This window comes from Leopardus geoffroyi, chromosome D3, assembly GCF_018350155.1.
Source record: "Leopardus geoffroyi isolate Oge1 chromosome D3, O.geoffroyi_Oge1_pat1.0, whole genome shotgun sequence".
Taxonomy (NCBI): domain Eukaryota; kingdom Metazoa; phylum Chordata; class Mammalia; order Carnivora; family Felidae; genus Leopardus; species Leopardus geoffroyi.
The window spans coordinates 10,892,207-10,917,203 of NC_059339.1; the positions used below are offsets into that span (position 1 = coordinate 10,892,207).

General features: G+C 57.0%; 1 protein-coding gene across 4 annotated transcripts; it reads right to left on the reverse strand.

Annotated features, from left to right (window-relative positions):
- Nucleotides 1-54: 54 nt before the first annotated feature.
- Nucleotides 55-24,507, reverse strand: SLC8B1 (solute carrier family 8 member B1). 4 transcript variants are annotated; one of them, XM_045458806.1, is made up of 19 exons: nucleotides 24,326-24,507; nucleotides 23,791-23,944; nucleotides 23,447-23,494; nucleotides 22,334-22,583; nucleotides 20,251-20,355; nucleotides 16,407-16,559; nucleotides 16,265-16,317; nucleotides 16,057-16,114; nucleotides 15,801-15,906; nucleotides 15,555-15,722; nucleotides 14,508-14,615; nucleotides 13,240-13,293; nucleotides 13,003-13,133; nucleotides 9,761-9,902; nucleotides 7,320-7,441; nucleotides 5,411-5,564; nucleotides 4,644-4,724; nucleotides 3,327-3,391; nucleotides 55-1,226 (listed from the first exon to the last, which is right to left on the reverse strand). In XM_045458806.1, exons 4-19 carry the CDS (start codon nucleotides 22,499-22,501, stop codon nucleotides 1,029-1,031), a joined length of 1,866 nt encoding a protein of 621 aa, XP_045314762.1. In that variant the 5' UTR covers nucleotides 22,502-22,583; nucleotides 23,447-23,494; nucleotides 23,791-23,944; nucleotides 24,326-24,507; the 3' UTR covers nucleotides 55-1,028. The 4 variants fall into 4 exon arrangements, with proteins under 4 accessions (XP_045314762.1, XP_045314761.1, XP_045314763.1 ...); XM_045458805.1 differs by lacking the exon at nucleotides 23,447-23,494; XM_045458808.1 differs by lacking the exons at nucleotides 55-1,226; nucleotides 23,447-23,494 and adding an exon at nucleotides 3,012-3,244.
- Between the last annotated feature and the right edge of the window lie 490 nt (nucleotides 24,508-24,997).

Genomic DNA, 24,997 nt, shown 5'->3' on the forward strand with positions numbered 1-24,997 from the left:
AACCAGCCGCTCGTCACCTGGCCCAGGGAAGGAAGAACCGGTAAGAGCTGGGTGTATTCCTTTCTGTACACTTGAAATATTTAATGACTTTTTCACTGGAAAAAAGACAGTTGGACCCCTTTGCCACCGCCGGCATAAGGCGGCCGGGCAAACTGAAAAGGTAGGTGCTCCTTGGAAAGTCAGGACAGCGGCGGACAGCGGGAAGGCACTGGGGAGCACTCATTCTGTCCCCGGAGCTTTCGGGCATTGTGACCCCGGCCCGGGGCTCCCCCTGAGGTAGGCACAGGGCCACGGTCAATCGACTCCTGTTTCACAGCTGGGGAAACCCAAGCCCAGGGCACAGGCGCTTGCGACAGTCGGCCGACAGTCCCGGAGGTAGAGTCGAGGGCTGTGCCGTCCAGGACGGTGGCCGCTGAGGGGGCCAGAGCCACGTGCTGCTAGTTTGGGGCCACTGAGCCATACGTATGGTACCACGAATCCCCCCCCCCCCCCCCGTTTGCTTGGGCTTTTATTAACGTGGCGACTGGAAATCTCAAAGTCAGGCAGGTGTCTCCTATTCCATTTCTGTCGGATGGTGCAGCTCTAGAACTCAGCCCTGATGGCCTGAGGCCCGTGGTGTTGTGCCCGCCCTCTGAGTCACTCTGGCTAAGCCCGGGCTTGGCAGCGGTCTGAGTGAGCCCTGAGAAGATGCGGGAAGGCAGCAGGGCGTGACTCCAGGCCCCGGGCACGCCGGTGGTCTTCCAATAACAGCTTGGAAGGCACTCCGTCATCCCCTTCACCCCCAACCCCAGCCTCCGAGAGGCTGCGCCGATCATCCAAGGACGTCTGCCTTCTGTCTGCAACTCTGTCCACAGCGAGGCCCGGTCTCCGACGTCCGGGAAACAAGGCTTAGCTGGTCGCCCCGCCCAGGGCGGCGGCCGGGAACCTCCAGCCCCATTCACGGGCCCCCCCCCCGGGGCCCGACTTCCATCTTTCTGCCAGCAGTGACACCTCCCGGCCACCAGGCGGCGCCGGCCACGCGGCGTCACTCACACGCTTTTCAGGTGAATCACCCCAAATTCGGTAAGCAGGGCCACCACGAGGAAGCTCACGTAGAAAAGGAAAAGGCAGAAGCCGTAGACTTTGTTCAGCTGGAAGCACTGCAGTGGGACCGAGACCAGGGAGCAGACGAGGCTGAGGCCCAGGGCGCCCGCCAAGACCCACACCAGCAGTCCGTCTGGCTCCAGCTGTGGGGGGATCGGGAGGAGAGGCGGGGTCACCGCGGCCACCAGTCCGTCACCCACCCCTCGCCAGGCGCGGGAGCTCTGGCCCCGTGGGATGGCACGCCCCGCCCTCAAGTTCCACGCTCTGAGCCACCTACCTAACTGGTGGTCACTTGCCATGGTAACCCTAGGAAACTAACACGGTCTGTTACATACGCACGTTCCGTGCAGGTGGTGGAAAGTTCTCCAGCGATACAGAAGAGCGAAAAGAAGTGAAATGACCCTCTCCCTGCTTCCCTGCCTCCTGGACTTAGCATTCACCTAACATCCACGGGGACTCGACAACTGGGTGCTGTGCTGGGTGTTTTCACCCACTCCACCTAGCCTCTCATCTGTGCGTCGAGGTAAGGACCTCCCCCGACCACCTGTGAGGGGAGCATCTTCACCCCAAGGCACAGGCAAGGAAACAGTAATTGGTGCCAGAGCCCACGTCCCCGTCGAAGCTCTTGACGACGACACCCTATCCTGCCTCCCCGCCCAGGGACGAACATGCACACACGCGTGTGGATCCACACACGGAGACCTGCACGACCGTCCTGAAACCAGAAACGGAATCGTAGGCAAAGTAGTGCTTAAGAGCAGCTGCGTTTTCCACCCAACACCAGCCCTTGGCCATCCGTCCGTGATGCCTTCCATCCCTAAACTCCGCACAAAGGCAGTGGAATGCACACACACACACACACACACCCCACAAAGAGCAAGAGAAAGGAAGAAATCGGCCCCTTGGGGAGCCAACCCTAAATCCTCATTAACTGGAACTGCCCGGGAATGGATCATGAAAGAAACCTATTAAACCGTGAAGCGTCTAAACAAAATTTGCAGCCCGTGTTTACCTTTTAGAAAAGCAAACTTTCCAAGCAGTCGGTAGCTATTTGCTTGTGGGCGTGGCTACCTCGAAGGCTGGCCCTGCCGCCAGCTAATTCCAGGCCCCCCGCCCGCAAGAGTCACCGCCAAGCAGAGCCCCTCAGGGAAAGCATGGGTGACGGTTCCCATTGATAACGCCGCCTTTCAGCCCCACGGCACCCCAGCTGCTCTCGCGTGGGGGGCCCGGGCGGTGGGTCTTTAAGAACAGAGATGCCCGAGGCACGATGCGAACTGGTGGCCCGGGCGGGGTCGAATCTGCCTCTGCCTCCGGCCGGCTTCCCGTTTGCCCTGAGCAACGTTTGAGACTCGAGAAAGTTCCCCTGGGAATCCTGATTTCTCCTCTAGAAAATGTGGACTATCTGGCCACATGAGGCCCACGTGAATCACCCACATGTTTTGGTTGCCTCCCTGGTCCTGGTAAGGGCTGACGTTTTCAACCTTGTTTGGAACAGGGTTTCTCAAGCCACCTACCTTCATCCGTCCCCAGGGAGCTGCTTTTAAAACGCAGTTTCCAGCCCCCACCCGCTGGAACGCCTGCGACAGGAGGTCTCATGCACCCCTCGGGCATCCTTGAAGCGTTAAGAACCTCCACTCACTGCGTCTCAGAATCTTCTCCAAATTTCCCAGGCTCCCTGCTGGGGCTGGCCTGTCCTCTGTGGGCAGTTTGGGCAAAGGGGTTCGGCCTGGCCCTTGCCTCACGCATGCTATCCAGGAAGCTTGTGGGGGCGCCATCTCACCCAGTTCCCAGGTGAGGAGACTGAGGCCCAGGGATGTCCTAACTCACCCAGAGTCACCGGGACATAAATCCAAGGGCCTTCCTGACCCCCTACTCCCACCCCCCCCCCCACCCCCGCCACAAAGCTATATCCTAATTACCCTGGGAACTTGCAAGGAATACATTTTTTTTCAACCCTGCATTCAGGCTATTTTAAAAATATTCTACACATTCTGACTTGTCACAAGTTCAGGGAACACCTCTCCCCAGCAAGCATATGCTGCTGAGACGGGAATGTTCTCGCACTGGGGGACAGGAGAAAGATGAGGAGAGAGAAACTCCGATCTTGACCTCAGGGCCGTGAGTTCAAGTCCCGCGTGGGACTCCGCACTGGGTGTGAAGGCTGCTTAAAAAAAAAAAAAAAAAAAAAAGGAAGAAAGAAAAATCCCAGAAGGGGCCCCTTGCACAGGGGTCCGGCCACTCACCTTCACCTCCGCGTGGCTCCTGGAGATCTGGAGCAGGCAGCCCAGCCCTACTCCCACCAGGATATCTGCGGCCCGGCTCAGGAAGTTTGCTGGAACAACGCCCCACAACCCCAACCCCACGCCCCTCGGCTTCCCTTGTGGTCTATGCACCCCCATCCCCTCCAAACCCTGAGGGGACCCTTTCCAGTTTTAGCCCCTTTTAATGTACATTTCTCACTCAAACTGCAAGGAGGAAATGAGTTTGCAGAAGTGCTTGGTCCCTGGTAAGCACTGGGCTTCCCTGCGGCTAGGGGAGGCGACCTGTGACAGAGCACGGGTCAAGGCCATCTACAGGTGTCGTTCAAGGGACGCCGCTCCGGGCAGGGCTCCTTCCTTCCCACCCCAACCTGAGGGCTCAGGAGAGGCCACAGCGAGAAAGCCAGGACCAGGTCTCAAAGGGCCACCCCCCGGAAGGCCCTGGCCGGCCAAGGAGTGACAAACGGCCAGTCCCCGCCCACGTTTGCTGGGCACACGTTATGTGCCGGGCACCGCCCTGGGTGCTTTACCCCGTCATCAGTCTCCACGCCAACCCATTCTGAATTTACAGACTGCTGAGGTTCGGAGAGTAAGATGTGTGCAAAGCCCCGAGGTCACACGGCTGGCGAGTGGTGGCACCGCAGCCGGGACCGAGTCCGTCTACTTTTAAAGCCCTTTCTTCTCAGGCCCTGGGGGGGGGGGGGGGGCTCGTCCTTGTCTTTCCTGCACAGACCAGGGCGTGGCGAGTTACAGCCCCCAGACCAAGCGGCCCGCTGGCCGCTGTTATAAATAAAGTTTTATTGGGACAGAGCCACGCCCATTCATTTCCGTATTGCCGATGGCTGTTTCCACACGACCACAGCAGAGTCAAGTGGTGGCAAAAGAGGTTGGCAGGGCCCACAAAGTCTGAGCTATTTACTCTCCGGCCCTTTAAGAAAAAGCTGGCCACCCCCTAACATCTATAGACCACGATGTCCATAAGAAAGAGGAAGAGGGTCTTCCAAAGGGCCCGCATAAGCTCGGCATGGGGGCGTCTACGAAAAAGAGTATCTGCCGTCCACTGGGGGCTCACCAGGCACCAAGCATTTCTGTCACCTCATTCAATCCTTACAACAGCCCTTCTGAGGTCAGTCCTCTCAGCACGCCCATCTTACAGATGAGGAAACTAAGGCTCAGGCAGCTACGTCACCTGCCCAGGGGGTACAGCAAGGGCCAATCCCAGGGGTGGGGCGCCGAGCATGCCCATGGCCCTCGGAGACTTGACCACCAGAGCCGAGGGGAGGGCGGCCCCATGAAGGATACTCAAGATGATGCCACCGAAACAGGCTGCGAAGGCCATCCGCGGGTAGCCCTGGCGGGCCAGCGTGAAATCTGAGAAGGCGTCTGCGTGGAAACGAGAGACCCCCTTGAGGGGTGGGGAGTGGCTCCCCCTGGCCCTCTGGTCATTCGCTCCCTAATTCTTAACCACCGTCGTTTCGGTCAACAAACACCCACGAATGCCCATCTGGGCCGTGCAGTAGCTGGCTGGGCCCTCGGCCACGGCCTCCCACGACATGATTCCCTCCTTCATTCTTTCTATCCCATTCCCTCCCACCCGGGGTGTGACATGCCATTACGGCCAGCACACATAGCACCTTTATGCAAATTAGAAAAAGGTACCCCGAAAGGTGAATGGAAGGAGATGTGGATTTTAGCCCCCCTGACTCCTTGTCTGAATGCTCTTGTGCAGTGCACAACCTGGCCAACCCTACCCGGCGGCAGCAGTTAGAGAAGGGTATATGGGTGCGTGTGTGAATGCCTGCGTAGGTGGCATACCCCACGTACACGTTCAGCGTGGTTGGCTGTAATGGGGAGCCCCATGTCTACACATCGGACAAGAGGGAAGAGGCGAGGGCTTCTACAGTCTCCTGGCCCAGATACGGTCCAGGCCATCTCACCCCTATGACCAGTTATGGTCACTCCAGAGCAACAGTGGGCCCGAGCACATGCCCTGAGGCACTCTGGCCAGGGGAGCAAAGGACAGTGAAATGCTGGCACTCATCCCAGAAGCCCATCCGGCCCTGTGTCACCTCCGATGCTGTTCCCCCAGGCCAGCAGCGTGAGCCCCAGGACGGTGTTGCTCAGCCGGAACACGACGCCCAGGGACCGCAAGATGTTCACCACCTCTGTGGCGGCTGCGTTGATCCACAGGGCGCTGGTCAGGAAGCCCAGGAAAGCAAAGAGCTGGGGAGGGAACGGTGTGCTGATGGCCCAAGGCCGGTCCCCAGCGGGGATACGGCCTCAGTTCCCCCATCAGTAAAATGGGATGATCACAGTACCTACCCCCTGAGATTGTCATGAGCATAAATGAGTTAACGGATTGAAAGCAGTGAGTGCTTGGCACTCTGTAAGTGCTCAGTAAAATGCTAGCTCAGGGTTACTCTTTAGCAGGGACTCCCCAGCGCACCCCACCTCCCTCCGGTGCCCAGCAGCTGCTACCCTGCTCCCTGCCTGCTCTAGACACGCCATATACACGGCTGCACGCAAACGTGGTCCTTTGTCACTGGTCTCATTCACTCCGCATCACGTCTTTCAAGGTACGCTCCCTGCTGGAGCGTGTACCGATGCCTTAAAATCCGCAGTTTTTAAAAATCGATAAATAGTATGGGGCGCCTGGGTGGCGCAGTCGGTTAAGCGTCTGACTTCAGCCAGGTCACGATCTCGCGGTCTGTGAGTTCGAGCCCCGCGTCAGGCTCTGGGTTGATGGCTCAGAGCCTGGAGCCTGTTTCCGATTCTGTGTCTCCCTCTCTCTCTGACCCTCCCCTGTTCATGCTCTGTCTCTCTCTGTCCCAAAAATAAATAAACATTGAAAAAAAAATTAAAAAAAAAAAAATCGATAAATAGTAAAAAAAAAAAAAAAAAAAAGAAAAAGAATATTTTAAGTGAACTCTTAAGAGTAAACTCTGGACAAACTGCCTAAAAATTCCTCAGGGTGTTGCAGGGTGGAGAGAATGGGAAAAAAACCCACCCATGAACACTGGAAAATTCTGTCCCTGGAACCTGGCTATTGGAGACACAGGGGTTTCCTGCAGCAGGAAAGAGTCTGGCAATCCCTCGAAAAGTGACCCCACAGTTTCGCCTAGGAATACACCCAAGAGAAACAAAACCTCCCAGCCACGCGTTTTTACGCGAAAGTTCACAGCGGTGTTACTCGTAACATCCCCAAAGTAGAAAGAACGTCCGTGAATGATGCACGGATAAGCTAAATGTGCTGCATCGCCATACGATGGATGGCATTGAGCCACGAAAAGGAGTGATTCACTAATCCCTGCTCATGCCCGGAACGACCTTGAAAACACGACGCAAAGTCACAAAAGACCACATATTGTATACGTATGTGTCTAGGAAAAGTCCAGAGCAGGCGAATCCATAGGCACCAGAAGCAGACTGGCAGTGGCCAGGGGTTGGGTGACAGGCGTGGGGTGTCTTTTTTGGTGTTAAAACGCTCCCCAACTGATAACGGTGATGGCTGCACAGCTCCGTGAATATAATAATAACCACCGAATCCCATATTTTACAGGGGTGAGTTGCATCAGGATATGTGAATTACTTCTCAATAAAATAAAGCTGCTCCAAAAAAGAGAAAGAAAAAAAGAACCTTGAACAGGTACAAAACTGTCCAAAGTGTGGGGCACCTGGGAGGCTCACTTAGGGGTCTGACTCTTGATTTCGGCTCACTGTTGGTGAGTTCAAGCCTCGCTGGGATTCTCTCTCTCTCTCCCCCTCTTCTCTCTGCGCCGCCCCCCCACTCGTGCTCTCTCTCTCTCAAAATAAACTTAAAAAAAGAAAAACAAACCCGAAAGTCTTAAAAGTGGCTTTAAAGATCTGTCATCACAGAAAGTGATTACTGGCCTAACTGCCCCAGGGAGCACGAACACACATCTTTCTGGAAGATTCCAGTGTCCCCTCATCCCACCCCGGAGCACCGGAGATTCTTACCCAGTGAAACCTGGGAGGCTCACTGTTGGATGTGGCAAAAAAGGTCACTGCAGCCAGGGCTGTGCCCACAATCACCACCACGGCCCAGACAGGAAAGAGGCCACCGATCTCGTAGATGCCGTCTGCAGAGAGGCAAGAAAGGGACTTGGGACCACTGCTTCCACGTGGCCGCGCCTCCTGGAGGGCACACGTCTTCCCCAGAGTGAGTGAGAGGGCTGGCAGAGAGACCCAGGGATAAAACTCACTTGCACTCCGTCGTTGGACACGCAATGTGCCCAGTGCTGTCCCGGGCACCGCAAGGGGACAGAGAAATTAAAGACCGAGCCCCTGCCTCAAGCTAGTCATACTGGAAAGGCAGCAGGCCCGTGAAAGACAGACTCTCCCCAGCCCTCTCCCGTGAGACTAGGACGGGAGTGGCCCAGCCCGCTCCCCACCACCGTCCTCTCCCACGCCGTGGCAGACATCACTAGTCAACCATGATGCGGATGCTTCTTCAGACTAAGCTTCAGGGCAGCACCCGCCAGCCAGACGTTGCCAACGGATGGGCGTCACTCCACTAAATGAGCCGTGCGGTCAAACCCGCCGCTTACCCACTGACCCTGGGGCCCCGCGTCCGCTCTCTCGACAAACCCGCTCCCCAAAGGAGCCCAGTGAGAGTTATGTGAGCTCCGGGGGCTTCTTGGCAAAACACGAAAAGGAGAAAGCCCCACCTACGGGCAGGCAGCACACTCTGGAATTCTCCGCACGTGACCCTTTTCACCACTCGAAGGCAGTGGAGGGTATGGCGACCCAGACTCTCCTCCTGTTCTTTTTCAGTCTAGCTCACGGGCTCTCCAGCGTCAGCTGGCGACAGAATTACACGAGGGAGCGGATACACAGAATCGTGTCCCCAGCATACTGTGCCGGAATCTCAGGAGGCGATTCTGACAGAACGTGGTCTGGGCTTTGGAACCTGACGCCTGGGTCAGGGGCCCCTTCCTCTGTATTGGCGAAGCCTGTTCTAGGGGAATTTTAGGAGGTGGCTGGATGTGGGGTGGTCAGGAAGGGCTTCTTCGGGCGCCGAGGATATGAGTCATAGGCAGAGAGAGGGCACGAGGGCCACAGGAGGAGAGGGGACAGCTGGACCGGGGAGGAACCAAGCAGATGGTTCGTATAGCATGAGCACAAGAGGCTGGGGAAGGCGGCGGGCTTGAATGATGGCCGGCGGGGGTGTGGACTTGTACCAAGAGGCACTGGGGAGCCATGGCGGTCTTGGAGTGGAGAAGTGACCACCACATATGACAAGTGGCCCTTCAGGAAGAGGGCTCTGGGGGTGGTCTGGAGAGGGAGGCTGGGAGACTCTGGCGACAGACACAACACCCCCTCCGGCAGGGAGCCGAGTCTGGGGGCCCCGCTATGCGGTGCTCAGCGCAGCAGGGGGGGGTCACAAACGCATTAGCCTGAACCAGAATTTCCCCAGGATGGACCTGCTATCACCGGATGGCGTCGGTACGTGGACAAGACGCGGTCGTGCCAGAATCGCATCTCAGGCGAGGGATTCCTCCTTCAGAGAAAGTCTCCCTTGGTGCTAATGGGTCTGTGACGTCTCTGACACCTGCTGAACGCCCTCGGGAACAAAGGCCCCCGGCTCAGATGCTTAATTTCTGCTGTGCCTTTACCTTGCATGTATCGGCAATGAAGCCAGTTTCCTACTGGTGCGGCAGTTTCCTTTGCAGTGAATGTAAGTTTAAGGACAGCTGACTCAAGAAAAATGTCAGATTTAACAGTACACAGAGGGAGAACAATCAAGAAGATGGCTCATGAGTGACCGACGCCTGGGAACTACTCTTTTAAGAAGCCACAGAGATCATGAGAGCAAGGCCCCCGGGGGTGCCCTGACCCAAGACGAGACCCTCCCGCTCAGTAGGGAATGAAAGGCTGAGGGACGAGACGGCTGGCACCCCCAGGGGGCGCCCTTCTCGGCTCTGGGATCACACCTTGCCCTGCTGGACGGTCTCTGTGCACCCCCCCACCCGCCCCGCACCCAAATCAGAGAGGAAACCCCCAGGGAACTTGGTAGCTGTCTGATGCTGACACCCGGCCATGCATTTGTCACCAGAGTCCCCCCCCCCCCACCTCCACGTGATGCCCAGGGGACAGAGGGATGGGCAGCACGTAATAGAAGGAAGCCTGCACAGCAGGAGTTGGGAGACACCTGATAACACTGGGCATTTCTTTAGCCAGAGCAGGTCGGAAAAGGCGAGGGCAGCCTGGCGCAGACGGGAGAAAACTCGAATTCCCCAGCCAGGTGCCCCAGCAGGCGACAGAGGGGACGGCCGTGATTCGGACAGCAGGCACCCCCCACCGGGGACGCCCTTCTGCCATCCAGGCAACTCTGCCTTCAGAAACGTGGCTCGGAATGGGGGGCGGGGGAAGGGGGGCCGGCCTGGGACCATACTCACAGGCGCCCGACTGCAGGGTCAGGGCCAAGACCAGTGGGCTGATCACCAGGTGCAGGCAGTTGAGGGGCCGTTTCCAGTTGCCATCGTCCTTGTCGGGGTCCACAACTGGGACGGTGAGCAGCAGCAGGAACTCCACGGGCAGCTGTCAAGTGGGCCAAGGCAGACGGAGGTCACGAGGGAGGCCCGTGTCCCAGCGGGCTGCGCGAAGGCTTGGGCAGGCCCAGGCTAAGTGCCTGTATCAGCCTCCCAAGTGCCGCTGGGACACCTTTGCCAGGACGGAGTGCCTTCCGGCAAGTTCTGGGGAACAGGCTCCTAAAATCAAGGTGTCGGCAGGGCCGCACCTCTTTCTGGAGGCTCTGCGGGAGAATTCGTTTCTTTGCCTTTTCCAGCATCCAAGGCCGCCCGCATTCCTTGGCTTGCGGCCCCCACCCGGGTCACGCCAAGCTGTGCTTCCGTTATCACATCTCCTCCGAGCCCGTCCCCCCCGCCCCCCTCCTTCCCTAGAAAGAGCCTGGTGATGACACCAGGCCCACCTGGATAATCCAAGAAAATCTCTGCATCTCAAGATCCTGAATCACAGCTGCAAATCCCTTTTTCCATGAAGGTAACATAGTCATGTTTCCAGGGAGAAGGACGCAGGCATGGGGCGGGGGGCGGGGGGCCGTTCTTCAGCTGACCACAGCACCTCGCCCGCTGATCCTGACGACAACCCCGTGCATAGGAACTCATCTTTTCCCACCTTCCAGACGAAGAAACTGAGGCTCAGAGAGGTTACGGAACTTCTCCAAACACACACAGAAGGGTATGGGAAGTTGGGATACAGGGCCAGCTCTGACCGACTCCACACCTTGTGTTTTCAGCCAGTAACTAAATTAGGTAATAACACGGACAGAGTGCTGCCGACTTGCAAACCTCACAGACCTCATGGGTTTGGTTCCCAACCACCTCACTAGAGCGAATGTCGCCACGAAGCGAGTCAAACGAACGTTCTGGTGTTCCAGTGCACACAGAAGTTATGTTTCCCCTACACCGTCGCCTCTGAAGTGCACAGTAGCCCTGTGTCTACAAAAATGTACATCTCGGGGCGCCTGGGTGGCGCAGTCGGTTAAGCGTCCGACTTCAGCCAGGTCACGATCTCGCGGTCCGGGAGTTCGAGCCCCGCGTCAGGCTCTGGGCTGATGGCTCAGAGCCTGGAGCCTGTTTCCGATTCTGTGTCTCCCTCTCTCTCTGCCCCTCCCTCCGTTCATGCTCTGTCTCTCTCTGTCCCAAAAAAATAAATAAACGTTGAAAAAAAAAAAAAAAAATTAAAAAAAAAAAAATGTACATCTCTTACTTAAGGAAATACTTTGTTGCTACAAAATGCTAACTGTCATCTGAGATTTCCGCGAGTCATAAGCACCGACTGATAAGCACTGACCACAGATCACCACGACAAATATAATAATAACGAGAAGTATGAAATATCGCAAGAATTACCAGAACGTAACGCGGGGCCACAGAATAAGCAAATGCTGTTGGAAAAGTGGTGCCCACAGGGGCGCCTGGGTGGCTCAGTCGGTTGGGCGTCCGACTTAAGCTCAGGTCATAATCTCATAGCTTGTGAGCTCGAGCCCCACATTGGGCTCTGTGCTGACAGCTCAGAGCCTGGAGCCTGCTTCGGATTCTCTGTCTCCCTCTCTCTCCGCCCCTCCCCTACTCGTGTACTCTTTATCTCTCAAAGACAAATAAACATTAAAAAATTAGGGGCGCCTGAGTGGCTCAGTCGGTTGAGCGTCTGACCGGCTCAGGTCATGATCTCGCGGTTCGTGAGTTCGAGCCCCGCGTCGGGCTCTGGGCTGACAGCTCGGAGCCTAGAGCCTGCTTCAGATTCTGTGTCTCCCTCTCTCTCTGACCTTCCCCTGCTCACACTCTGTCTCTCACATTGTCTCAAAAATAAATAAGCATTAAAAAAAAAATTTAAAAAGAAAAAAAAAAAGGAAAAAGAAAAAGAAAAAGAAAAGTGGTGCCCACAGACCTGCTAAACACAGCCTGGCCGCGAACCTTCAACTTGTAAAAGATACAGTATCTGTGAAGCTTAATAAAGCGAGGTGCAATGAAATGGAGCATGCCTGTTAAGACACCGGACCCAGCCCTCTGCATATTACTTTTTATTAAATTGTCACAGCGACCGTGATAGGCTCGATACTGTTCACGATGCTCCAATCCCTTTCCGCGACAGAATTCAACACCCACACGCTTTGCCAAGTGATAGGAGTCTGCAGGATACGTCGCCCTGCCCCACTGAACTTGGCCGCGTGCCGAGCTTCGGAACAACGGGCTGTCGGCGAACGTGATGGGAGTAGAGACTTCAACCGCGCTTGCAAAGTTGGCCTTGGCCTCTTCTGCCGAGACCAGAGCACATCCCCAGCACCCACGGGCCCCAGAATGAGACGCTGGGTGGACCTACACCTCTGAACACAGCCTGAAGTCCCCCCAGACAGCCCTCAGGCCTTTGAATGAGAAAAAAAGACTGTTGTCGTCGTAAGTCGGTGAGATTTGGGGGGCTGTTTCCTGTAGGGCATTGCTGTAGCAGCAACTCACAATTACAGTCACTCCAGAAGGAGGGCACTGTATCATTGTCCCCATTTTGCTGCGGAGGAAACTGAGGCTCAGAGAGGCCCCAGGTCACGATGCCACCGGAGCCACCGTGGAGGACGGAGAAGTGTGTGGTACATGCCTCCTGGAACAGAGGGGTCGAAAATGTCTCCGCGTTGGCGGCCTCCAGGTTCTCTCCGGGAGGAGACAGGGCTGGGAGGTGAGACCCTGCCCCTTTTGCTCTGGGTGGTGAAAGGCAGCCGCAAACCAGCCTGGGCACCCCGCTCAGGTCTACACCTCAGGACACGTTAGCCCGGGGAAGCAGCAAATGGTCAGCACGGCTCAATCTCATTCTCATTGGAGCTCACCTTGACCCACTCCCTCACCCCAGCCCCAGACCCCCGTTGCCCAGTCAGGAGGGGTCCCCTCCCCTTCTCCCTCTGTCCCAGAGGCTCTCCTTCCTCCACGGTGGGGGCAGAGCCCCAGGTCAGGCCCCCAGCCAAGCTCTATGACTCAGTTTCCCCCATCAAGTCCCAGGTACTCTATTCTGAGAGGGTCTCAGCAGACTCCAGCCCCTCCCCTGTCATTTAGCTGGAGAAGGTTGAGCGGCCACTGCCCTGCCGCTGTCGTGGAGCCGTGAGCCTGGCTCCCGGGGGCCCCCCTCCTACCTTGAGCACCTTGAGGGCCCTCCAGTACACGGACTTGTTCCTCCACTTCCTGTAATCCAGGGGGTTGAGGGCCCGGGCCAGGATCTGAGCCGTGGTCTCCTGATAGAGGAGAAGCGGCCGGTACTCTTCGCCTGGGTGTGCAAGGGGGAGTGTGCGGCTGGCTCAGCTTCCCAGGAACCCCGCTCCCCTCCCCACTTCTTTACCCCCACCCCCGCCGGGCACGGAGACCAGACTCACTGTAGTCGTAGCTGTTGGACGACACTGGTTCCACCTCAGAGTCTGAGAGCACCTCTGTAGGAGAGAGGGGTGTTTCGCACGAGCCGGCCAGGGAGCCCGGACGCTCTCCACCACCATTCCAGCGCGGGACAGCCCTGGGACAGGGCAGTGTCCAGGGCCCAAGTGTCCAGGCCCTCTGGAGCTCGGATTTCTCGGAATCCCTACGCACACCCAGGATTCTTACCGAGTGAGAAAGTCTAACTCAAAAAACATCTTCAGGGGCGCCTGGGTGGCGCAGTCGGTTAAGCGTCCGACTTCAGCCAGGTCACGATCTCGCGGTCCGTGGGTTCGAGCCCCACGTCGGGCTCTGGGCTGATGGCTCAGAGCCTGGAGCCTGTTTCCGATTCTGTGTCTCCCTCTCTCTCTGCCCCTCCCCTGTTCATGCTCTGTCTCTCTCTGTCCCCAAAAAAATAAATAAACGTTGAAAAAAAAAATTAAAAAAAAAAAAAACATCTTCAAATGTAACGTAAGGGCGTTGGAAGAGGTAATTCAAACATTTGCTGACTTCAGTTTGGGACCTTCCAGAATTTGGAACCCATCCCATGTTTCTCTGTCAGTCTGGAACTTTCCTTGGAAGTCCTCTGGAACGCTTACAGCCTGAGCCCGGCAAAGAGGGGCCTAAAATCAAAATGGTCTTTCTCAAGTGAGGAGTCACGGCCAGCCCTCGTTCTGCCTCCGTGTGACCTTAAGGGCCCTCTCCGGGCTTCATTTCTCCCTCTTCCTCCAGCCTGATGGGCTATGATGGGTCTGGAAGACGGCAGAGGGGTGATGGGTGCTGAAATCGGAAGGCTCAGTTGCCACCGGGGAGGAGAGGAAAAATCATGGCCGACTTCCTGTAGGGGGAGTCACCGGCACCCGCGTGTTGTTCAAGGGTCGGCTGCGCGTGCGTGTATGCGCGTGTGTGGCGCACGTATTTGCGTACGTGGGTGTTACGCGCGTATTTGTGTATGTGGCAGCGTCATTAGATGCGAGCCGTGACGGCTCTTGGATGTCGCCCTGGAAAGAGCAGGGAGCAGGAGGGACTCGAGAACCTGGACAGGCAGCTGGGGGAGAGGCCTCACCGGCACCGGCGAAAGCGTGGAGGCGGGACCTTGGTGAGAACGGGCAGAAAAAGTACACAGAGGAGCTGGACGATGACACTGGCCTCCAGAGATCTAAGGGAGCAGCGAAGGGCACAGAGGGTGCCAGCCCCCGCCGGCCTCTCTCGGGAGCTCGACCCAGACCCTTACCTGGGGTGCCTGGCATGGAATAGACCAGGGACCTCCTCCGCTGCCACCGGTACAGCCAGGTGCAGACAACCACGGTAAGCACATAGAACACGTACAAGCCTAGGTAGCCTGCGGACAAGGGCGCGGGCCGTCACCAAGCGGCATCCTGGCCACGGGCCCAGAGCAAAGGGCTGTCAGCTCCCCCGGTGCCTGGTGCCGCTGGTCTGTGCCAACCTAGCCCCGCGCCCGCAGGGAAACGGCAATTTCCTGGAGCCCCCACCCCACCACTCTGCTCTCCTTGGCCCACCTCCCCTCCCTGCCCCCCACGGTCTGGAAATCAAAGAGGAGACGCCCGACACAGACGGTGGCCTTCGGGACCTGAGTCGAGCGCTAAGGGCGGGTGTCCTGCTCTGCGCCCTGGGAAGCGGGAGCCCCAAGACCGCAGCCCCCGAGCTCCGGCTGTGCCGGGTTTGGCCAGCAGGGGGCCCGCCAGCAAATCAGCAGGTGGCAGGAGAGGGTCTGCGGTACTCTTCCAGGCTCCCTCCCCGGCGTGGTGCCCTGTCTCTGGCGGGGCGGGGCGGGACCCTCTGTGACTTGTCGCTCTCGCCCTTGGTGGCACCAGGTCTAGACCTCCAGTCCTCACTAGGCTCCAGCTAGCATGCCCTGCTCTTTCCGGGGCTCCTACTGTGCTGATCCCCAGATGTCTCTGCATCTCAGCGCCCCTCGTGGGTTTCCGTAACCCTTTATAAATTGTGCCTCCACCCGCGTCACCTGAATCAGGAATGGAACGCGTGCACAGCAAGGACCCCAATGGCCACGGTCAGCACCCTGGCTCTATTGCTTGTTAAAATGTGACATCGTGAAGGTCTGCAACACCACCCCAGTCTCCGCCCTGCCCCCTTTGGTTATCTGAACTGTATGTTCCTTTTTTTTTTTTTTTTTTTTGCTCCGGCCAGCTTGAGCAGGGTTTCCCCTCACTTGGGAACCCAGAGGGACGCTGTGCCCCACTGGCCTGCCACCTGCCAGCCCTGGGTGATGGATGACCCACCCAGCCCCGCGGCTGCTCACCCAGGGCCCATGCGAGCGTGACTCTGCCCAGGTAGAGCGCGGTGAAGGTCAGGAACACGGCCACCATGTAGAAAACGATGTCCCGGAGGAAGGGCCTGGAGGCGGCCGTGAAGGGGCGCAAGATGGCAATGCCACCGGCCACCACGGTGGTCACCAGCACACCCGCACCTGGGGGAGAGGACGGCGTGCTCAGCCCGCCCTGCACCCGCTCCCGCTGCCCCACCCCCCCAGCCGGGCCACTCTTACCGAACAGAGCCCCCAGGGCCAGGCCGGCGGTGCGCGGATCCGAGAAAGCCACCAGGGCGCTGAAGATATCAGGTGCACCGTTCCCAAAGGCCAGGAAGGTGACGCCATGGGGGGGGTGTGCGTCAAGGGGACACAGACCAGGGCCCCCGGCCCGACCGGGCCTTTCCTGGGCCACGAGCCACACCGCCCTGTCTCCCAGCCACCCCTCGGACTGCCCTCCCTCCCTCCGGGGTGCAGGCCCTGGACAAAAGGATACTGCCACATTGTGAGAAAGCTTGAGCAAGGTGCAAATGGCTGACAGGTTTGGGCAGAAACTGCGGAGAGAAAGGCACCAGTGTGGGCCTCCCCGGCGGGTGGTCCCTGCCCACCTCCTTCTCCTAAACACGGGGTCACCCGAATGCCAACCCCCCCGGGGGCTCTGTTCCCATCTAGAAGCAGGTCCGTGAGCCCAAGGCCAAACTCACAACTTTGCGGCGGTGACTCCCAGAATCAGAAACAGGTAGAACAGCCAAACAGCCTGGAGGGGCGGCCGGAGAGGGGAGGGAGGGTTAAGTCCGGCCCTGGGCCACCGGCCCCTCTCACCAGCTCCCCGGGGCAGGGCCTCACATAGAGGGTGACGGCCAGAGGGAGCAGGTTGGGTGGGAGGCGACAGAAGATGCCCTCGAGGTAGTTGAGGTAACCCCCTTCACTGCGGCAGTCAGGGTTGGTCCTGATGAAGTCACAGCGGTCAGAGACGTTCAGGCCGCACACCTCACGACACTGCAGGAAGGGGCGGGCAGGAAGGGGGGGGAGCGGGGGGACATGTCAGGGGTAGACGCCCTGAGGACAGCCGGACAGGGACCATCCAAGCATCTGAAGACAAGCTCCTTCAGCCCGACCCCTAACCGCCCCCCCCCCCCCCCCCCGCCGGTGCCAACCGCATACTTTAAATTTTTCTTTTTTTTTTTTTTTTCAATGTTTATTTATTTTTGGGACAGAGAGAGACAGAGCATGAACGGGGGAGGGGCAGAGAGAGAGGGAGACACAGAATCGGAAACAGGCTCCAGGCTCTGAGCCATCAGCCCAGAGCCTGACGCGGGGCTCGAACTCCCGGACCGCGAGATCGTGACCTGGCTGAAGTCGGACGCTTAACCGACTGCGCCACCCAGGCGCCCCACTTTAAATTTTTCAAATAAACTTGTGTTTGAAATTAACACAAGTAAGTCACGAATACGTATTGGTTTCCCAACACAAATATGTACAGATTTCTAAATCCCCCATTCTCTTCCCTACCCGCCACAATCCCCCCCTCTTCCCAAAGGCCCCACCACCGTTAGTTTCCCGAGTAACCTTACAGGCATAATGACCTTGTATATACATCCTAGTACACAGTTTGTCTCGTTCTACAGAAACGGATCCGTCTTCAGTCTCTTCTTCTTACAATGTGCTGTTATCACTTCACATACATGCCGTGTGTTAATATATCGGTACACATTACAACGGAGAGGCTGATAGAAGTCAAAGCGTTCTGAGTAATGGCTATAAGGCAGGCACTAGGCCAGGAGCTTAAAATGTATCTCAATTAACCTGCCCCACAATCTTTCAAGGAAAGCCCTATTATCGTGCCCGTTGCACAGATAAGGACACGAAGGCAGTGTCCTGGGGTCCACTCAGTGGCAGAAGGGTGGGAATCCAGTCGGTTTGAGCCTCCAGAACCCTGTCCTTAACCATCACACTCCCCCTAGACTCCCTGCCGATATATTTCAGTTCTTTAATTTTCAAGTAGGCTTCATGCCCAGGGCGGAGCCCAACGCAGGGCTTGAACTCACCACCCTGAGATCGACAGTCAGCACGCTTAATCGACTGCACCACCCAGGTGCCTCTCCCTGCCGATCTGTTTAACATCAACGGAGGAGTATTTTATACTCTGAAGGGATACACAGGGGAGGTAACATTTCCCGACTGGCAGTCCTATGGGTGTGTCTGATTTTTCAATATTGCCAACAATAAACTTCCTTGCATGTGACTCTCTGAGTGCATGTGAAACGATTTTGAAAGAGAGAATTCTAGAAGTAAAAGAGCTGAGTCAGAGTGTATCATAGTCTGGGTTCCTCCGGAGGCAACCGGGACACAAGGATTTATAAGTAAGTATTTGGAAGAAAAAAAAAATTTTTATGAAAAAAAAAAAAAGTATTTGGGAGCTGTATGGAATACAACTACCAAAATGAGGCGGTGGGGAAGGAAAAGAAAGCTACCAGTGAGCCTGGGCTGGGACCACGCCCACCTTGGACTAGTAATTCCACTGGGACCACGCCCACCTTGGACTAGTAATTCCACTGGGACCACGCCCACCTTGGACTAGTAATCCCGCTGAGACCACGCCCACCTCGGACTAGTAATCCCGCCGGCAAGGGAGCTGGGGTATTTAGACACCGACTCCTACCGGTCGCTAGCTGGCTCCCCAGCACTTCTTACCACCATGCTTACGGGCAGTTCCAGAAAAAGATGCTGGCAACTAGAAGCCAAGAGCAGCCCAGCAAAGAACAGTAATGCCCAAAGGATAGGGGCGGGGCCCTGCCCGCGTCTCTTGCAGAGACAAGTACGTTAAACGTTCCATGGGCTTGGCCAAAATCCCCGCCCCCGACCCTACTTATTATACACACTCCCACCAGCAGTGGCAAATGGGATCCACACCAGTGCTTCTCACGAAGTCCTGTCCAGGCCAGCGCAGTAGGAACCTCCTTGTCGCTAAATTGCAAGTTCCCGATTACTTGCCAAGTGCCCTTCTCGTGCGCGAACGGTCACGTGTGTTCCTTCTTCAAACTGCCAGAGTTTTCAGTTGGAAGCTCTCTGTATGATGGATATTTGCCCTTTGTCGGGTCTGCAGCCTAGGATTTCCCTCCCCCTTCTCAAACTTTTAAAAGCTCTGGGGGGCTCAGGTCAAGAAGTCGCAGTCCGTGAGTTCGAGCCCCGCATCCGGCTCTGTGCCGACCGCTCGGAGCCCGGAGCCTGCTTGGGATTCTGTGTCTCTCTGGCTCTCAAAAAGGAATAAATGTTACCCCAAAGAATTAAAAAAAAAAAAAAAAAAAAAAAAGCTTTGTAAATACCGCCTCACTCCCATTAGGAGGGCTGCTATATAAAGCAAACAAACCTGGAAAATAGCAAGGATGGGGAGAAATCAGAACCCACGCGCGCTGTTGGTGGGAATGGGAAACAACAGTGGGGCAGATCCCCCCAAAATTAAGAGAATTACCAGTCCAGGGAGGAAAGGCACCACGTGGTGACGAGTTAGCGCTGCTGTTTGGGACGTATGAAAGCTGTTAGGACAATAAATCCTAAGAGTTCTCATCATGAGGGGGAAAAAAAAAAAAAAATATATATATATATATATATATATATATATATATATATATATATATATCTTTTTCTTGCTTTCATCTGTATGAGACGAGAGATGTTAACTAAGCTTCCTGTGCTCGCTTCACATAACTCGTGATGCCGGACGCCTTCAACGGCGGCAGTGCCGGATGTCCGTTCTATCTCAATAAAACAGGGAAAAAACCAGATCGGGTAAATCCGCTTCCGGGTATATGCTGAAAAGAACAGAAACCCAGGTCTCAGAGAGAGACGAGCACACCCACGTTCCTCGGCACTATTCACAAACCGCCCAAAGGTGTAGAAGCGACCCCGGGGTCCCGGAGGGATGAACGGACAACGAGGTGTGGCATATCCACGCGGTGGCCTAGGACTCTGCCTTCAGAAGGAGGGAAATGCCGCCGCCACCACACGGCGGACGGGCCGCATGGGGACCCTAAGGGACGGCGCTGTGCTCGGTGCAATGAAGCTAGTCACCGAAAAGACAAAGGCTCCTCAGCTCTGTTTATCGGAGGTGCGTGGACCTGTCCAATTCGTAGAGACAGAAAGCAGATGGGGGGGGGGGGGGGAGGGAGGGAGGGGGAGGCTGGGGGAGGGGGAGATGGGGAGGGGACAGATGGGGGTGCGGCGGCCGCATTACAGTGAAAAGACGGTGACCTTGAGGTTATGTATGTTGCACCGTAATTTAAAGAGAAACCACGTAGTCAAATCGCGCCTCCACCCCCTCCAGCCCTCGCTGAACTCCCACCGACCTCAGACTGGGGGAGGGGAGATTTCGGGTCTCTGAGCCCTCTGGCCACGGCCCCACCCCTGTTGGCTGGCTCTCAGGCGAGGCAACTGCTGTATCTACTGCGCATGTCCTCCCTGGGGGCCGCTGCACCGCGGCCTTCTTCCTCCGCGTTCATCCACATTCATCCTCCAATTCTTGGGTTCCCCAGATGCTTCCTCCAGGAAGCCTTCCCCGACTACCTCCAGCCTAGGGCGGATCCCCCCAGTTATAAATTCTCATCACCCCAGGTGCCCCCCCCCTGCCAAGCACCTATGTGTTCTGAAGTCCCCAGCGATTCGTAGGCTCACACACTGGTTAAGTGCCCACCTCGCCACCAGAGTCTTGCACAGTGCCCAGCACACAGTAGGTCCTCAGCAACTGTTTTGCCACACGCTGTGCCGGGCACCATCGCACTCGGTCTTCGTGACAGACCTGGGAGGTTGGTACAATTGTCTCCATTTGATAGATGAGAAAACGGAGGCACAGAGAGGCAAAGTGATTGCCCAAGGGCGGTTTCGAACTCAGCTCTTTCCAAAAGTGACTAGCTGAAGCTCCTGGGGAACCAGCCCGGTGGGGCAGGGGTAGCCTCCCCTTCCAGCCCGCACCCCCTCCCCCCTCCTTGTCCTCAGGGTCAGCCAGGGAGACAGGCCCAGCCCCGGCTTGTCTTCATTTCCCTGACACCAGAGCGAGCCAGCAAGGCGGGTCCCCCACATCAGCCTCCAGAATCACATTCTTCTACAGTGTGCCTGCCCCCCATCCCAAGGAAGTCATGCCCTCCCCTAAAGCCCAGCAGCACCCGTCCCCAGCTCTCTGCCCTGGGGTGGCAAATTCACGGTGGCACTGCTCTGAGTCTGGGGTGGACTTTTCGGTTCCTCCCCGTTCCCTGAGTCACTAAGGACACCCAGGGGAGTTATTTGGCCCTCTCCTGGCTCTGGCTTCCCCTCCCTGACCCTCAGCACCCTCATCTATGGCAGAGATGTGTCCCTAAATGGGGGGGAGGGGGGGGGGAGTTGGGGGAGAATTTGATGAGCGTGCCTCGGTGCTGGCCTAAGTGCTCAATAACTCAGAGATTGTCTGGCACAAGCCACAAGTTATTCCGGTTTTCCTGCCCCCGAGGAGCATGCCCCGAGAGGCTGTGGTGAATTTTATAACCACACTAACCACAAACCACTTTCCCATCTGTAAAATGGGTACAATTACCCGTTCACCTGCCTCCGAGGGTGGGCACGAAGGTACTCTGCGGCCCTACAAAACTGGCGTGGGCGATGAACACCCCCAGCTCTTCGGTGCAAGAGGGAGGAGTTTGTAATTCCATTCTCCCAAGGGGGAATGGCGGGGACTCCAGGGGTCACGGTGACCAGTCCCCTGCCTTCAGTCTTTCACTTGGGATCTACTCTGATCTCTCCCCTGCTCGCAGACATCAGAATGGCATGATGCAAGGAGTTCCCGCAGCCTGTCTCAAGGGCCCCCACCCTCCCTGTCTTGGAGAAGGACTTCCTGCCTCTCACTGAGACATCCGCATTTCTCCTCCCTCCATGCATCCGAGTCAACAGCACCACCGTCCCCCCCCCCCCCCCCCCCCGGGAGATCTCTCTTTCTCCCACCACCTCATCCGTTGGTAGATCCCACGCAGTGTGCCCCCAACGTTTACGCCAGATCCCTCCGCTTCTTTCCTATCTCCCACAACCGCCACTACTCACCTAGAGAGCTGCAGAAGCACCCCCTCCCCCGCTGCTGTCCCCGCTGCCACCCTCACTCCTCTCAATCCACTCTCCCCAGAGAAGCCAGAGAGCTCTTTTGAAGAAATAAATCAGATTCTGACAACACTCCGCTTACAACTCTCCACGGACTCCCAACTATTGTAAACAAATATCACCTCCTAGCCTCAGCCTATAAGGCCTTTTATAACCTGGCCACGGCTACCTCTCCATCCTCATCTCTTAACATTCTCCCCCTCGCTCGCCCTGTACCAGCCACTCTGGCCTCCTCACTGCTCCAGGAACATGCCAGGCTTGCTGCTGCCCCAGGGCCTTTGCACTTGCTGTCCTCTCTGTCTGGAATGCTCTGTCTTCCCCAGATGTCTGTATAAGTGACTTCCTTTTTCCATTCGGGGCTTGGCTCAGAGGTCAGTGTCTCACAGAAGCCACCTGTGACCACCTATTCGGAACTCATTGAAAATACACCCTCCTCATCACAGCTCCCGCTAACGTCTTACTACCTGAAATTCACATGTTTTTCTCCTTGATCTGTCCTCCCAGAAGACTGTTCGCTCCATGAGGGCAGGGAGTTTTGTCTTTATCATTCCCTGGTATGTCCCAAGGTTCAGCTGGGTACCTGCCACATAGCAGAGACGCGCAACAAATATTCGTTGATTGGGTGAATATACCCCCGCCTGATGCCAGCTTCCTACCTGGATGTACACGTCTACCGTGGGGGTCTGCTTCACATCTGAGGCCGAAAACGGGGAGCTCATGTGGGTCCCTGTAAATGGGCCCCTGGCCCCGGACACCGTCTCCACCATCCGCAGCACAAGGAACAAACTCAGCACCCAGTGCAGATCCTTCTGTCTGCCGGTCATCGGCCCCCACGGAGCCTGGCCCGCGCTCTCCCCTTCCCCTTCCGCAGCGTTTCCCTTCCAAACAGCTGCTAGCTCCAGTGGCCTGCAGGGTGAGGCGAGAACGAGGGACAGTGTCACCAAAGAGCCCAGGCCCCAGCAGGAGGGGACTGAAAACTTTTTCAGCTGAGGAGCTGCCCTCTGTCCTGGCCCCGCCAAAGGAAAGCCAAATGTAGAAACCCACCCCCTGGATGGAGGCTCTCGGGAGGGACCCAACTCACCAGGAGGTGGGCAGGTGGGCAGGTTAGTTACGCCCTTCTTCCTAAGCCCCCAGGTAGTGTCTCCATGGAGACGCAGGCCTCTCCCACCTACGCCCACCCCCCAGCCTGAGCCGGGCTGCAAGGAGGAATCCTGGGACTCCAAGGGGATCTTAGCTCCAGGGACCGGGTGGGTGAAACAATATGGGAAGTGGGCAGTGGGGGTGGCGGCTTGGCAAGCCCTCAAAACAACGGAAACATACTCGTGGGGGTGCACTTGGCCTTTGGGCCACCGATTTGAGGACGGAGAAGCAGTGCGGTTGCAGGTCCTGCAGTGAGCTAAGCACTTATCACAGATGACCTCACTGAATTCCCAGAACTGGCCAAGAGAAGGCACTGTTATTATTTCCATTCTACAGATGAGCAAACCTGGGCACAGAGCCAGGTCTGTTTCCCCAGCCGCTGTGCCTCACCTCTCTCATCCAGCCCTCAGGACAGCGGTGGAGAGGTCACCGTCCCCGCCCCTTGCACACAGGAGGGAGCTGGGCTCCGAGGAGTTCCCTAACCTGCCCAAAGTCACATGGCAAGGAGGTCCCAAAGCCCACACAGCTCCTGGGATGGGGAAATCAAGGCCCAGAGGAAAGTGAGTTGCTCAAAATCACACCGCCTGTTAGCAGCCGAGCTGAGCTGGGTCCTAGCATCTGCCTTTTACCTCGACACGAGGGCAAAGCCAGCTTTCTTTCCTCCCAAGGAAATCAAACTGGAAACAAAACAAAACAAAACAAAACAAAACAAAACAAAAACAGGTCCTGGGCACACCGATTTCCTTCTTCTGGTCTCCCACGTGTTATATACACGAGCATGCTTTGTTTTTGCCCTCACGAGAAGCGAAGTCCAGAAAACCACATTGGGCTTTTTTATTTGTTTGTTTTTGTAATTCTTTACACAGATGTTTCTCAATGACCCGGCCAGGCAGGAGGGGGAGGGGGAGACCCCAGAAGAAAAGAAGGGAAGAGGAGGGGGCAGAAGGGGCCCGTCCCTGCGCTCTTTTCTTACCTGGTGACTTTCCCCCTCTTCTCTTGTTTTCGGGAACTTCACTTGGCACCTACTTGGAACCGGACACCGCAAGTTTCCAATCCGGTAACGGCCACTTACGAGCCGAGCGGCCTTGGGGAGGTCACTTCACCTCTCTGAGCTTCTGATTCGGTATCTGCAAAATGAAGCCACATGCTGGCCCATCGGAGCACATAGTAAAAGCTCAATAAATGTCTGAATCTCTGGCGTCCCCAGCTTGAGGGTCAGGACCTCCCTCTCTATGGACGACGGACTGCTTGTACTCATTCACAAAGAGAGCGTGTATCGAGCGCCTTCTGTACGCCTGTCCGAAGCCCAACGCTCATTAGATGTGCAGTCCTGATAGGAAGAGGCGGGCACAGGAAGTTGGGCTTCAACCCCATCTGCGGCTGCACTTTCTGGGTGCGAGACCCCGGGAACGTCAAAGTGTTTCCTAATCTTTGAGAAAATTGAGAAGTTGAAGTCCGGGTGCCCGGCCCTCAGGCGGCGCCCTGGCGGGCGAGGAGACTCCGCTTACCCCTGGCCGGGCCTCGGACCCGCAAACTCCGAACCTCGATCCCGCCGGGCCTCGCGGCCTTCCCGGTCCCCGGCCGCCGGCCCGCGCAGCCGGACCTTTCGCCCCCGTCGCCGCCGACCTGGGCGCCCGGCCCGCTGCAGAGTCCTGGGCACTTCCCCGGTTCGGCCCCGCCCCGCCCCACCTTGGCCCCGCCCTCGCTGGCCCCGCCCAAGGACACGCCCCGAACGCTGGTCCCGCCCCCTCCCTTAAAGGCACAGGCCCCCGCGAGGTCCCGGGGAGGTCTCGGGGTTCCTCCCCGCCAGCAGCCCTCCTTTCTCAGTCCCCGGCCTGTCGGTTTCGCCGTAGCGGCTCCGGCGGAAGCTGAGATAAAACCTGAAGGGTAAAGAGAGCAGGAGGCCGGAGAGGGGCAGTTAGAGAATGAAATTAGGAGGTTTACTCCTAGATGCTTCTGGTAAAATCAGCGGTGGTAAGGGGCGCTCGAGAGGGTCCCAGGAGAGGCGGGTCCCGCAGATATTCCGGCTGCCCTGCCTGAAATGCCTCCGTTCGCGAGACCTCCTGATGGGGGTCAGCACTCTCTCTAGTAGCATCGCTTTTAAAAGAGGAAGAAGGCAAACATGTCAAGACAGGGGAGTCGGTGCTCTACTCGTACCCCTCCCCGATTCCCAGCCCCTG